This window comes from Tursiops truncatus, chromosome X (genome assembly GCF_011762595.2).
Source record: "Tursiops truncatus isolate mTurTru1 chromosome X, mTurTru1.mat.Y, whole genome shotgun sequence".
In the NCBI taxonomy this organism is placed as follows: domain Eukaryota; kingdom Metazoa; phylum Chordata; class Mammalia; order Artiodactyla; family Delphinidae; genus Tursiops; species Tursiops truncatus.
Window position 1 is genome coordinate 102,803,177 of NC_047055.1, and position 12,355 is coordinate 102,815,531.

The 12,355-nt window shown below is 40.6% G+C and overlaps 1 protein-coding gene across 11 annotated transcripts in view; it reads right to left on the minus strand.

The window, feature by feature from the left end:
• Positions 1 to 12,355, minus strand: part of GK (glycerol kinase) — a 76,891-nt gene that overhangs the window by 45,221 nt on the left and 19,315 nt on the right. For all 11 annotated transcript variants that reach the window (XR_004524385.2, XR_012329278.1, XM_073799273.1 and 8 more), the window contains exon 4: positions 10,933 to 11,010. Coding sequence is in view for 9 of the 11 variants with exons in the window: in XM_073799273.1 (XP_073655374.1) it covers positions 10,933 to 11,010 (78 nt within the window). In the remaining 2 variants the exon portion in view is untranslated. The remainder of the gene's footprint in view (positions 1 to 10,932; positions 11,011 to 12,355) is intronic.

Consider the following 12,355-nt stretch of genomic DNA (forward strand, 5'->3'; position numbering starts at 1 on the left):
CTACAAATTCTAACTGTCCAGAAATGAGCTTTGATTGCAAGTCCAATATTAACCTTGTCCAAGAAAGAAAGCCATTTTTCTCCCACGTTGGTACTCTTTCAGTATTACTTAATTTCCTTCTGTTCTCTCAGGCTAAAAATCTTGCAGCCCTGTTTTATTTTACCCTCAACTTTATGCCCTATTCAATTTCCAAACATACCAGCCGCATCCTTCCTCTGAAAGGTCTGGCAAAGTTGTCTCTCCATTCTTACACTCTAATCCCATTAGCTCATTAGCAGTCTCAATTAACTCCTTTGCTAGATTTTACTGAAGAGAGTAATCTTGTCCTTTTAAATATAATTATTTACATATCTGGATATAAATGCTTTCTATTTGTCCTTCCTTCCTGTTTCTACTCCTTTTTCTTTCCTTCTTTTTCACAGTCATTCCATTTTTCCCCTTTATAAGCCTGTGACTTATACACTATTCACTCTCTTACTGCTTACCCTAGAGATTACAACATGCATCCTTGACAATACTGGGACCACAAGACACTTTAACCTCATTTACTCCGTATTCCTTTCATGTACTACTGTTGCCATGTAATACTTAAAATTTTAATATATTTTGAATATCACAATACATTATTTCCTTATACAGTCAAAATTCATTTAGATTGACCTACATATTTACTACATTTATTATCTAGATTTAAATCTATTTAAATAGATTTAAATCTATTACCTAGATTTATTATCTAGGCCTCTGCATTCCTTCCTGCATTGCCAAATTTCCACCTGAGAACATTTTTTTCCTTCTCCCAGAAAAACATTATTTATTTATTTAATTTATTTATGTTTTACATCTTTATTGGAGTATAATTGCTTTACAATGGTGTGTTAGTTTCTGCTTTACAAGAGTGAATCAGTTATGCATATACATATGTTCCCAAATCTCCTCCCTCCTGCATCTCCCTCCCTCCCACCGTCCCTATCCCACCCCTCCAGGTGGTCACAAAGCACCGAGCTGATCTCCCTGTGCTATGTGGCTGCCTCCCACTAGCTAGCTATCTTACGCCTGGTAGTGTATATATGTCCATGCCACTCTCTTGCCTTGTCACAGCTTACCCTTCCCCCTCTCCCTCCCCATATCCTCAAGTCCATTCTCTAGTAGGTCTGTGTCTTTATTCCCGTCTTACCCCTAGGTTCTTCATGACATTTTTTTTTCTTAAATTTGATATATATGTGTTAGCATACAGTACCTGACTCTCTCTTTCTGACTTACTTCACTCTGTATGACAGACTCCAGGTCCATCCATCTCATTACAAATAGCTCAATTTCGTTTCTTTTTATGGCTGAGTAATATTCCATTCTATATATGTGCCACATCTTCTTTATCCATTCATCTGATGATGGACACTTAGGTTGTTTCCATCTCTGGGCTATTGTAAATAGAGCTGCAATGAACATTTTGGTACATGACTCTTTTTGAATTATGGTTTTCTCAGAGTATATGCCCAGTAGTGGGATTGCTGGGTCATATGGTAGTTCTATTTGTAGTTTTTTAAGGAACCTCCATACTGTTCTCCATAGTGGCTGTACCAATTCACATTCCCACCAGCAGTGCAAGAGGGTTCCCTTTTCTCCACACCCTCTCCAGAATTTATTGTTTCTAGATTTTTTGATGATGGCCATTCTGACTGGTGTGAAATGATATCTCATTGTAGTTTTGATTTGCATTTCTCTAATGATTAATGATGTTGAGCATTCTTTCATGTGTTTGTTGGCAGTCTGTATATCTTCCTTGGAGAAATGTCTGTTTAGGTCTTCTGCCCATTTTTGGATTGGGTTGTTTGTTTTTTTGTTATTGAGCTGCATGAGCTGCGTGTAAATTTTGGAAATTAATCCTTTGTCAGTTGCTTCATTTGCAAATATTTTCTCCCATTCTGAGGGTTGTCTTTTGGTCTTGTTTATGGTTGCCTTTGATGTGCAAAAGCTTTGAAGTTTCATTAGGTCCCATTTGTTTATTTTTGTTTTTATTTCCATTTCTCTAGGAGGTGGGTCAAAAGGATCTTGCTGTGATTTATGTCATAGAGTGTTCTGCCTATGTTTTCCTCTAAGAGTTTGACAGTTTCTGGCCTTACATTTAGGTCTTTAATCCATTTTGAGCTTATTTTTGTGTATGGTGTTAGGGAGTGATCTACTCTCATACTTTTACATGTACCTGTCCAGTTTTCCCAGCACCACTTAGTGAAGAGGCTGTCCTTTCTCTACTGTACATTCCTGCCTCCTTTATCAAAGATAAGGTGACCATATGTGTGTGGGTTTATCTCTGGGCTTTCTATGCTGTTCCATTGATCTATATTTCTGTTTTTGTGCCAGTAACATACTGTCTTGATTACTGTAGCTTTGTAGTATAGTCTGAAGTCAGGGAGCCTGATTCCTCCAGCTCTGTTTTTCGTTCTCAAGATTGCTTTGGCTATTCGGGGTCTTTTATTTCCATACAAATTGTGAAATTTTTTGTTCTACTTCTGTGAAAAATGCCATTGGTAGTTTGATAGGGATTGCATTGAATCTGTAGACTGCTTTGGGTGGTAGAGTCATTTTCACAATGTTGATTCTTCCAATCCAAGAACATGGAATATCTCTCCATCTATTTGTATCATCTTTAATTTCTTTCATCAGTGTCTTATAATTTTCTGCATACAGGTCTTTTATCTCCTTAGGTAGGTTTATTCCTAGATATTTTATTCTTTTTGTTGCAATGGTAAATGGGAGTGTTTTCTTGATTTCACTTTCAGATTTTTCATCATTAGTGTATAGGTATGCCAGAGATTTCTGTGCATTTATTTTGTATCCTGCTACTTTACCAAATTCATTGATAAGATCTAGTAGTTGTCTGGTAGCAACTTTAGGATTCTCTATGTATAGTATCATGTCAACTGCAAACAGTGACAGCTTTACTTCTTCTTTTCCGATTTGGATTCCTTTTATCTCCCTTTCTTCTCTGATTGCTGTGGCTAAAACTTCCAAAACTATGTTGAATAAGAGTGGTGGGCTTCCCTGGTGGCGCAGTGGTTGTGAGTCCACCCGCCAATGCACGGGAGGCAGGTTCGTGCCCTGGTCCGGGAGGATCCCACATGCCGCGGAGCAGCTGGGCCCGTGGGCCGTGGCCGTTGGGCCTGCGTGTCCGGAGCCTGTGCTCCACAACGGGAGAAGCCACAGCAGTGAGAGGCCCGCGTACCGCAAGTAAAAACGAAAACAAACAAACAAGCAAAAACATAAAAAAGAGTGGTGAGAGTGGGCAACCTTGTCGTGTTCCTGATCTTAGTGGAAATGCTTTCAGTTTTTCACCACTGAGGACGATGTTGGCTGTGGGTTTCTCATATATGGCCTTTATCATGTTGAGGAAAGTTCCCTCTATGCCTACTTTCTGCAGGGTTTTTATCATAAATGGGTGTTGAATTTTGTCAAAAGCTTTCTCTGCATCTATTGAGATGATCATATGAGTTTTCTCCTTCAATTTGTTAATATGGTGTATCACGTTGATTGATTTGCATATATTGAAGAATCCTTGCATTCCTGGAATAAACCCCACTTGATCATGGTATATGATCCTTTTAATGTGCTATTGGATTCTGTTTGCTAGTATTTTGTTGAGGATTTTTGCATCTATGTTCATCAGTGATATTGGCCTGTAGTTTTCTTTTTTTGTGACATCCTTGTCTGGTTTTGGTATCAGGGTGATGGTGGTCTTGTAGAATGAGTTTGGGAGTGTTCCTCCCTCTGATATATTTTGCAAGAGCTTGAGAAGGTTAGGTGTTAGCTCTTCTCTAAATGTTTGATAGAATTTGCCTGTGAAGCCCTCTGGTCCTGGGCTTTTGTTTGTTGGAAGATTTTTAATCACAGTTTCAATTTCAGTGCTTGTGATTGGTCTGTTCATATTTTCTATTTCTTCCTGATTCAGTCTTGGCAGGTTGTGCATTTCTAAGAATTTGTCCATTTCCTCCAAATTGTCCATTTTATTGACATAGACTTGCTTGTAGTAATCTCTCATGATCTTTTGTATTTCTGCAGTGTCAGTTGTTACTTCTTCTTTGTCATTTCTAATTCTATTGATTTGAGTCTTCTCCCCTTTTTTCTTGATGAGTCTGGCTAATGGTTTATCAATTTTGTTTATCTTCTCAAAGAATCAGATTTTAGTTTTATTGATCTTTGCTATTGTTTCCTTCATTTCTTTTTCATTTATTTCTGATCTGATTTTTATGATTTCTTTCCTTCTGCTAACTTTTGGTTTTTTTAGTTCTTCTTTCTCTAATTGCTTTAGGTGCAAGGTTAGGTTGTTTATTCAAGATGTTTCCTGTTTCTTAAGGTAGGATTGTATTGCTATAAACTTCCCTCTTAGAACTGCTTTTGCTGCATCCCATAGGTTTTAGGTCGTCGTGTCTCCATTGTCATTTGTTTCTAGGTATTAAGTAGTGTATTGTTTAGCCTCCAAGTGTTTGTATTTTTTACAGATCTTTTCCTGTAATTGATATCTAGTCTCATAGCATTGTGGTTGGAAAAGATACTTGATACAATTTCAATTTTCTTAAATTTACCAAGGCTTGATTTGTGACCCAAGATATGATCTATCCTGGAGAATGTTCCATGAGCACTTGAGAAAAATGTGTATTCTGTTGTTTTTGGATGGAATGTCCTATAAATATCAATTAAGTCCATCTTGTTTAATGTATCATTTAAAGCTTGTGTTTCCTTATTTATTTTCATTTTCGATGATCTGTCCATTGGTGAAAGTGGGGTGTTAAAGTCCCCTACTATGAATGTGTTACTGTCGATTTCCCCTTTTATGGCTGTTAGTATTTGCCTTATGTACTGAGGTGCTCCTATGTTGGGTTCATAAATATTTACAATTGTTATATCTTCTTCTTGGATCGATCCCTTGATCATATGTAGTGTCCTGCTTTGTCTCTTCTAATAGTCTTTATTTGAAAGTCTATTTTGTCTGATATGAGAATTGCTACTCCAGCTTTCTTTTGGTTTCCATTTGCATGGAATATCTTTTTCCATTCCCTTACTTTCAGTCTGTATGTGTCTCTAGGTCTGAAGTGGGTCTCTTGTAGGCAGCATATATATGGGTCTTGTTTTTGTATCCATTCAGCCAATCTGTGTCTTTTGCTGGGAGCATTTAGTCCATTTACATTTAAGGTAATTATCAATATATATGTTCCTATTCCCATTTTCTTAATTGTTTTGGGTTCGTTATTGTAGGTCTTTTCCTTCTCTTGTGTTTCTTGCCTAGAGAAGTTCCTTTACCATTTGTTGTAAAGCTGGTTTGGTGGTGCTGAACTCTCTCAGCTTTTGCTTGTTTGTAAACGTTTTAATTTCTCAATCAAATCTGAATGAGATCCTTGCTGGGTAGAGTAATCTTGATTGTAGGTTTTTCTCCTTCATCACTTTAAATATGTCCTGCCACTCCCTTCTGGCTTGCAGAGTTTCTGCTGAAAGATCAGCTGTTGGCTTCCCTGGTGGCGCAGTGGTTGAGAGTCCGCCTGCCAATGCAGAGGACGCGGGTTCGTGCCCTGGTCCGGGGGGGTCCCACATGCCGCGGAGCGGCGAGAGGCCCGCGTACCGCAAAAAAAAAAAAAAAAAGATCAGCTGTTAACCTTCTGGGGATTCCCTTGTGTGTTATTTGTTGTTTTTCCCTTGCTGTTTGTTTTTGTCTTTTTTTTTTTTTTTGCAATACGCGGGCCTCTCACTGTTGCGGCCTCTCCCGTTGCGGAGCACAGGCTGTGGATGCGCAGGCTCAGCGGCCATGGCTCATGGGCCTAGCTGCTCTGTGGCATGTGGGATCCTCCCGGACCAGGGCACAAACCCGTGTCCCCTGCATCGGCAGGTGGACTCTCAACCACTGCGCCAGCAGGGAAGCCCTCCCTTGCTGCTTTTAATATGTTTTCTTTGTATTTAATTTTTGACAGTTTGATTAATATATGTCTTGGTGTATTTCTCCTTGGATTTACCCTGTATGGGATTCTCTGTGCTTCCTGGACTTGATTAACTATTTCTTTTCCCATATTAGGGAAGTTTTCAACTATAATCTCTTCAAATATTTTCTCAGTCCCTTTCTTTTTCTCTTCTTCTTCTGGAACCCCTATAATTCGAATGTTGGTGCGTTTAATGTTGTTCCAGAGGTCTCTGAGACTGTCCTCAGTTCGTTTCATTCTTTTTTCTTTCTTCTGCTCTGCAGTAGTTATTTCCACTATTTTATCTTCCAGGTCACTTATCCGTTCTTCTGCCTCAGTTACTCTGCTATTGATCCCATCAGAGTATTTTTCATTTCATTTATTGTGTTGTTCATCATTGCTTGTTTCACCTTTAGTTCTTCTAGGTCCTTGTTAAATGTTTCTTGCACTTTGTCTATTCTATTTCCAAGATTTTGGATCATCTTTACTATCCTCATTCTGAATTCTTTTTCAGGTAGACTGCCTATTTCCTATTCATTTGTTAGGTCTGGTGGGTTTTTATCTTGCTCCTTCATCTGCTGTGTGTTTTTCTGTCTTCTCATTTTGCTTATCTTGCTGTGTTTGGGGTCTCCTTTTTGCAGACTGCAGGTTCGTAGTTCCCGTAGTTTTTGGTGTCTGTCCCCAGTGGCTAAGGTTGGTTCAGTGGGTTGTGTAGGCTTCCTGGTGGATGGGACTAGTGCCTGTGTTCTGGTGGATCAGGCTGGGTCTTGTCTTTCTGGTGGGCAGGTCCACGTCTGGTGGTGTGTTTTGGGGTGTCTGAGGACTTATTATGATTTTAGGCAGCCTCTCTGCTAATGGGTGGGGTTGTGTTTCTGTCTTGCTAGTTGTTTGGCATAGGGTGTCCAGCACTGTAGCTTGCTGGTCAGTGAGTGAAGCTGGGTGCTGGTGTTGAGATGGAGATCTCTGGGAGATTTTCACCATTTGATATTATGTGGAGCTCAGAGGGCTCTTGTGGACCAGTGTCCTGAAGTTGGCTCTCCCACCTCAGAGGCACAGCACTGACTCCTGGCCACAGCACTGAGGGCCTTTCATCCACACGGCTCAGAATAAAAGGGAGAGGAAGGAAGGAAGGAAGGAAGGGAGGGAGGGAGGGAGGGAGGGAGGGAGGGAGGGAGGAAGGAAGGAAGGAAGGAAGGAAGGAAGGAAGGAAGGAAGGAAGAGAAGGAAGGAGGGAAGGAAGGAAGGAAGGAAGAAAAGAAAGAAAGAAAGAAGAACGAAAGAAAGAAAGGAGGGTGGGAGGGAGGGAGGGAGGGAGGAAGGAGGGAAGGAAGGAAAGAAAGAAATAAAGAAGAAAAAAGAAAGTAAGATAAAATAAAATAAAGTTATGAAAACAAAAAATAATTATTAAGAAAAAAAATTTTTAAAGAAAAAAAACAGACAGATAAAACCCTAGGGCACATGGTGGAAGCACAGCTATACAGACAAAATCTCACACAGAAGCATACACATACACACTCACAAAAAGAGGAAAAGAGGAAAAAATCATAAATCTTGCTCTCAAAGTCCACCTCCTCAATTTGGGATGATTCATTGTGTATTCATGTATTCCACAGATGCAGGGTACATCAAGTTGACTGTGGAGCTTTAATCCGCTGCTTCTGAGACTGCTAAGAGAGATTTCCCTTTCTCTTCTTCTCACAGCTCCCGGAGCTCAGCTTTGGATTTGGCCCCGCCTCTGCGTGTAGGTCGTGGGAGGGTCGCTCAGACGGGACGGGGTTAAAGGAGCAGCTGCTTCGGGAACTCTGGTTCACTCAGGCCGGGGGGAGGGAGGGGTACTGAGTGCGGGGCGAGCCTGCGGCGGCAGAGGCCGGCATGACGTTGCACCAGCCTGAGGCACGCCGTGCGTTCTCCCGGGGAAGTTGTCCCTGGATCCCGGGACACTGGCAGTGGCGGGCTGCACAGGCTCCCTGGAAGGGGGTGTGGATAGTGACCTGTGCTCGCACACAGGCTTCTTGGTGGCAGCAGCAGCAGCCTTAGCGTCTCATGTTCGTCTCTGGGGTCTGCGCTGTTAGTCGCGGCTTGCACCCATCTCTGGAGCTCCTTTAAGCGGCGCTCTTAATCCCCTCTCCTCGCGCACCAGGAAACAAAGAGGGAAGAAAAAGTCTCTTGCCTCTTCGGCAGGTCCAGACTTTTCCCCGGACTCCCTGCCGGCTAGCCGTGGTGCACTAACCCCCTGCAGGCTGTGTTCATGCCGCCAACCCCAGTCCTCTCCCTGCCCTCCGACCGAAGCCCGAGCCTCAGCTCCCAGCCCCGCCCGCCCCGGCGGGTGAGCAGACAACCGTCTCGGGCTGGTGAGTGCCGGTCGGCACCGATCCTCTGTGCGGGGATCTCTCCCCGCTTTGCCCTCCGCACCCCTGTTGCTGTCCTCTCCTCCGCGGCTCTGAAGCTTCCCCCTCCGCCACCTGCAGTCTCCACCCGTGAAGGGGCTTCCCAGTGGGTGGAAACCTTTCCTCCTTCACAGCTCCCTCCCACTGGTGCAGGTCCCGTCCCTATCCTTTTGTCTCTGTTTATTCTTTTTTCTTTTGCCCTACCCAGGTAGGGGTGGGGACTTTCTTGCCTTTTGGGAGGTCTGAGGTCTTCTGCCAGCGTTCAGTAGGTGTTCTGTAGGAGTTGTTCCACGTGTAGATGTAGTTCTGGTGTATCTGTGGGGAGGAAGTTGATCTCCGTGTCTTATTCTTCCACCATCTTCTTTTCGTAACTCCAGAAAAACATTATTTAGTTTTTCTTTTAGTCGGGGTTTGCTTGTAATGATTCCTATAAGTCCCTGTTTGTCTTTGCCTTTATATTTCACCTTCATTTCTTAAGGATATTTTCACTAAATATAGAATTCTAGGTTCACGTTATTGTCTTTTAGCACTTTAAAGATTTCGTTCCATTGTACTCTGTTTCTTTGAGAAATCAGCTGAAAGTTTTAGTGTTGGTCTCTTGAAGGTCATATCCTCTGGCTACTTTAAAATCCTTCTTTTTATCTTCAGGTCTCAGCATATGTTTGTATACGGCTTTATGTGTATTTATCTTGCCTGGGGAATCATAGCGTTTCTTGAATTTGTGGCGTGATATCTTTCAACAGTTTTGAAAAACTTTTATCATCTATCTCTCTTTCCTTTTCGTTTGGGTCTCCAATTACAAATATGTTGGACCTTCTTACCTTACCCCATATTTCTCTTAGATTCTTTTCTGTATTTTCTAAACCTTTGTCTCTCTGTGCTTTAGTCTAGATATTTACTTCTGATCTCTCTTCCAGTTCAGTAACTCAGCTGTGTCTAATACGATGTAAAACTCATCAACTGAGTTTAATACAGTCCTAGAATTTCGATCTTTAAATTTCCATTTCTTTGCTAAGATTATCACTCATCTCAATGAATTCCTTGAACATGTAGATGATGGTTATTTTAAAGTCTGATAACTCTAATATCAGGATTTCTTATTGGTCTGCTTCTAATGTCAGTTGTTTCTTTTGGTTTTCAGTCATTCTGTTTTGAATACCTGATATATTTTTAAATAGAAAACTAAAAAGTGTAGAAGAAAAAGGAATGAGTAAATAAGCACATCTCAAAAAGTTTTTCTAGTAAAATATTTACTGACATCTTTCACTTATGCATAACTTCAGCTAACCTAGTTGCATTATTTTAAAATGATAACTCAAAGTCCAAAGCTGCATTTTTACAATTCCAAGTTTAGAGTTTAACAGAAACTTTCTGGTTCCTGTGAGTAGGCCCTTCCTTTCATGAGGGGGAAAACAAAAAGTAAAACCTTAACAAGTATAAGAAGTTGGCTAACATTGGTCTGTGAAAGAATACTCTCCTAGATACTAGCCATTAAAATTGTAATACCCTGCTTATATTCAAAATGCGCTGCTCATGAGAATGAGAACAAAATAAAGCTTTAAAAGAGGTACTTTTGTGTAAGAGAACCTTTGGTTGCAATTCTTTGACCTTTTTTGCATCTTGAATTTTTTATCACAGATACAGAAGACATACTAAATGCTTTCTTATAACACAATAACATTAAAGACCTTCATTTTTTATAAAGATTATTTCCAAAGGAATTCACACTACTCTTACAAGGCACCTTGTTAGTACATTTTCTGCTTGAATATCACTTTTTTCCAATCAATACTAAAGTAACTAAATATATTACTAAAGTAACTGTAAAGTAAAAAGAGCTCACTCTAAAAATCATCCCATCTCTGACAACTTCTGCCTCCACTGTCCAACCCACAACCTGTTACTTTATTGACTAAAAAATTGTGCTTTGCTATTTGCGACAGAATAACGCCTTTTAGCGACTGTATATTTAGAACAAAACTTTCCTTTTAGCAAGTGACAGTGTCATTCAGTGCTCAACTGTCATGTGCTACTAAGAGTGAGGCTAAAATATACCCATGGTTATTTACATTTAATAAGATGTGATACCTAACGGTGGTATATTTGAGATTGAGCTTTTGAACCCCTGCTGAAATCGCCAAGTTTGTAGCAGAAGGAGCTAAAATTTTGACATTTTATTTTCATAAGCTCAAAAGAGTCGATTCAAATTTCTAGATGGGAAGAACAAGTATACAAGTACTTTATGGAAAGGTAGAGAAGGGAATGGGGACATCTGTAATCTTGATTTTTGAGGGGAAGAGGAGGTGAGATCCCTTTCAGGTGTCAGAAACAGCAGGGATTATAAAAAGTTCTGGTAACAATGACTCATTTGTATAATGCAAATTATCAGGAAGGGGCAAGCATAGGAAAGAGTTAATTCAAATTGGGAATAACTATCTGAAAATGGTAAATATATAACAACTCATTTCTTAGAGGACTCTTCAGCTCAACCCATGAGATTATAGGGAACATGACTACATGCTTTGTTAGCCAGATGTTTTAGTATGACAACTCCTGCAAGTGGAGAAAGGCCTTGAGTTTGACATCCATGCACAAGAGCTTACCCACAGCATTGTAGAGAGGCTCTCCAGTTAACTTGTCCCAGACTACAGTGGTTTCCCTCTGGTTACTGACACCAATAGCTTTAAAGAGAAAGTTAAACAGAAAGGATTAAAAAAAAAAGCAGAAATCTGAGCAAAGTTCTCACTTTTTTTTTTTTTTTACAGGCACAACTAAACATAAAAATTTGAAGAAAAACATTTGGAACGTCTGTGGTGGTACTGAGTTGATTTTCTTTGACTGGCCCAGGAAAAGCGAACCACCAATGTCAACTACTTCTTTTTCTTTCTACAGACTTCTCCCTGCTTCACTACCAGCACACCATAACATGGACCCAGATCAATAGCCAAATAAAAGACTCGCAGGTTGCCTTATAAATAGGGAATGCAATAACTTCCCAACTTTACGATACCCAATTTATCATGCTGCGGAGACCAACAATAACCTCATTCGTTTATTTACTAACTGCCACAAGAAATTTCCCTCCGTGTGTGTGTGTGCACACATGCCTGTATTTTGAGAAAATAGTCACAGATAAAATCCTTCATGCTGGGCAAACTCATATTATGCTTAGTTAGAAATTCAGTTTTCTTCATGTATTTTAATAATATGTTACAAGACATAGAGTTTGAGGGACTCCCCTGGTGGCAGAGTGGCTAAGACTCCACGCTTCCAATGCTGGGGATCTGGGTTCGATCCCTGGTCAGGGAACTAGATCCCACATGCATGCCACAACTAAGAGTTCGCATGCCACAACTATGGAGCCCATGTGCCACAACTAAGGAGCTGGCAAGCCACAACTAAGGAGCCCGTGAGCCACAACTAAGACCCAGCGCAACCAAAAAAACAAACAAACAAAAGACATAGAGTTTGAATCAGGCATAAGTACAGTATGTGATGGCAATTACATTATACTAACCTATATACAACTCAAGGGCTATAGTTACAGTAAGTTACTATAAGTAAAATACTATTCCATACCGTCTTACTCAGTTCGGCTTGATTCAGCTAAATTGGAGGTTCTCAGACTTGGTTGTACATTAGAATCAACTGCAGAGCTTTTAAAAAATACCGGTGCCCAGGGCCTGACCCAAATCTTCTGATTTAACTACCTGGGGTAGCATCTGAGCATTGGTATTTTTTCTTAATACTCCCCAGGTGATTCTCCTGTGCAGAGTTGCACACACTGGGCTAAAGGATGGAGCTTTTCCACAATTTAAGATTAGGACAGACCTTAAAGGCTATATAATCAACCCACCTTATGCTCAAATCTCTGGAATTGCCTGTTACATGACCATTCAGGCGGCACTTCTAGTGACAAGATACTCACTACCTCTCTCCAGGCAAACAAATCTCTACTGTACAGCTTTGCTATTTAAAAACAATTCGTTTCCTCATTGCTTCCACCTATAGATCTTTGTTACATTC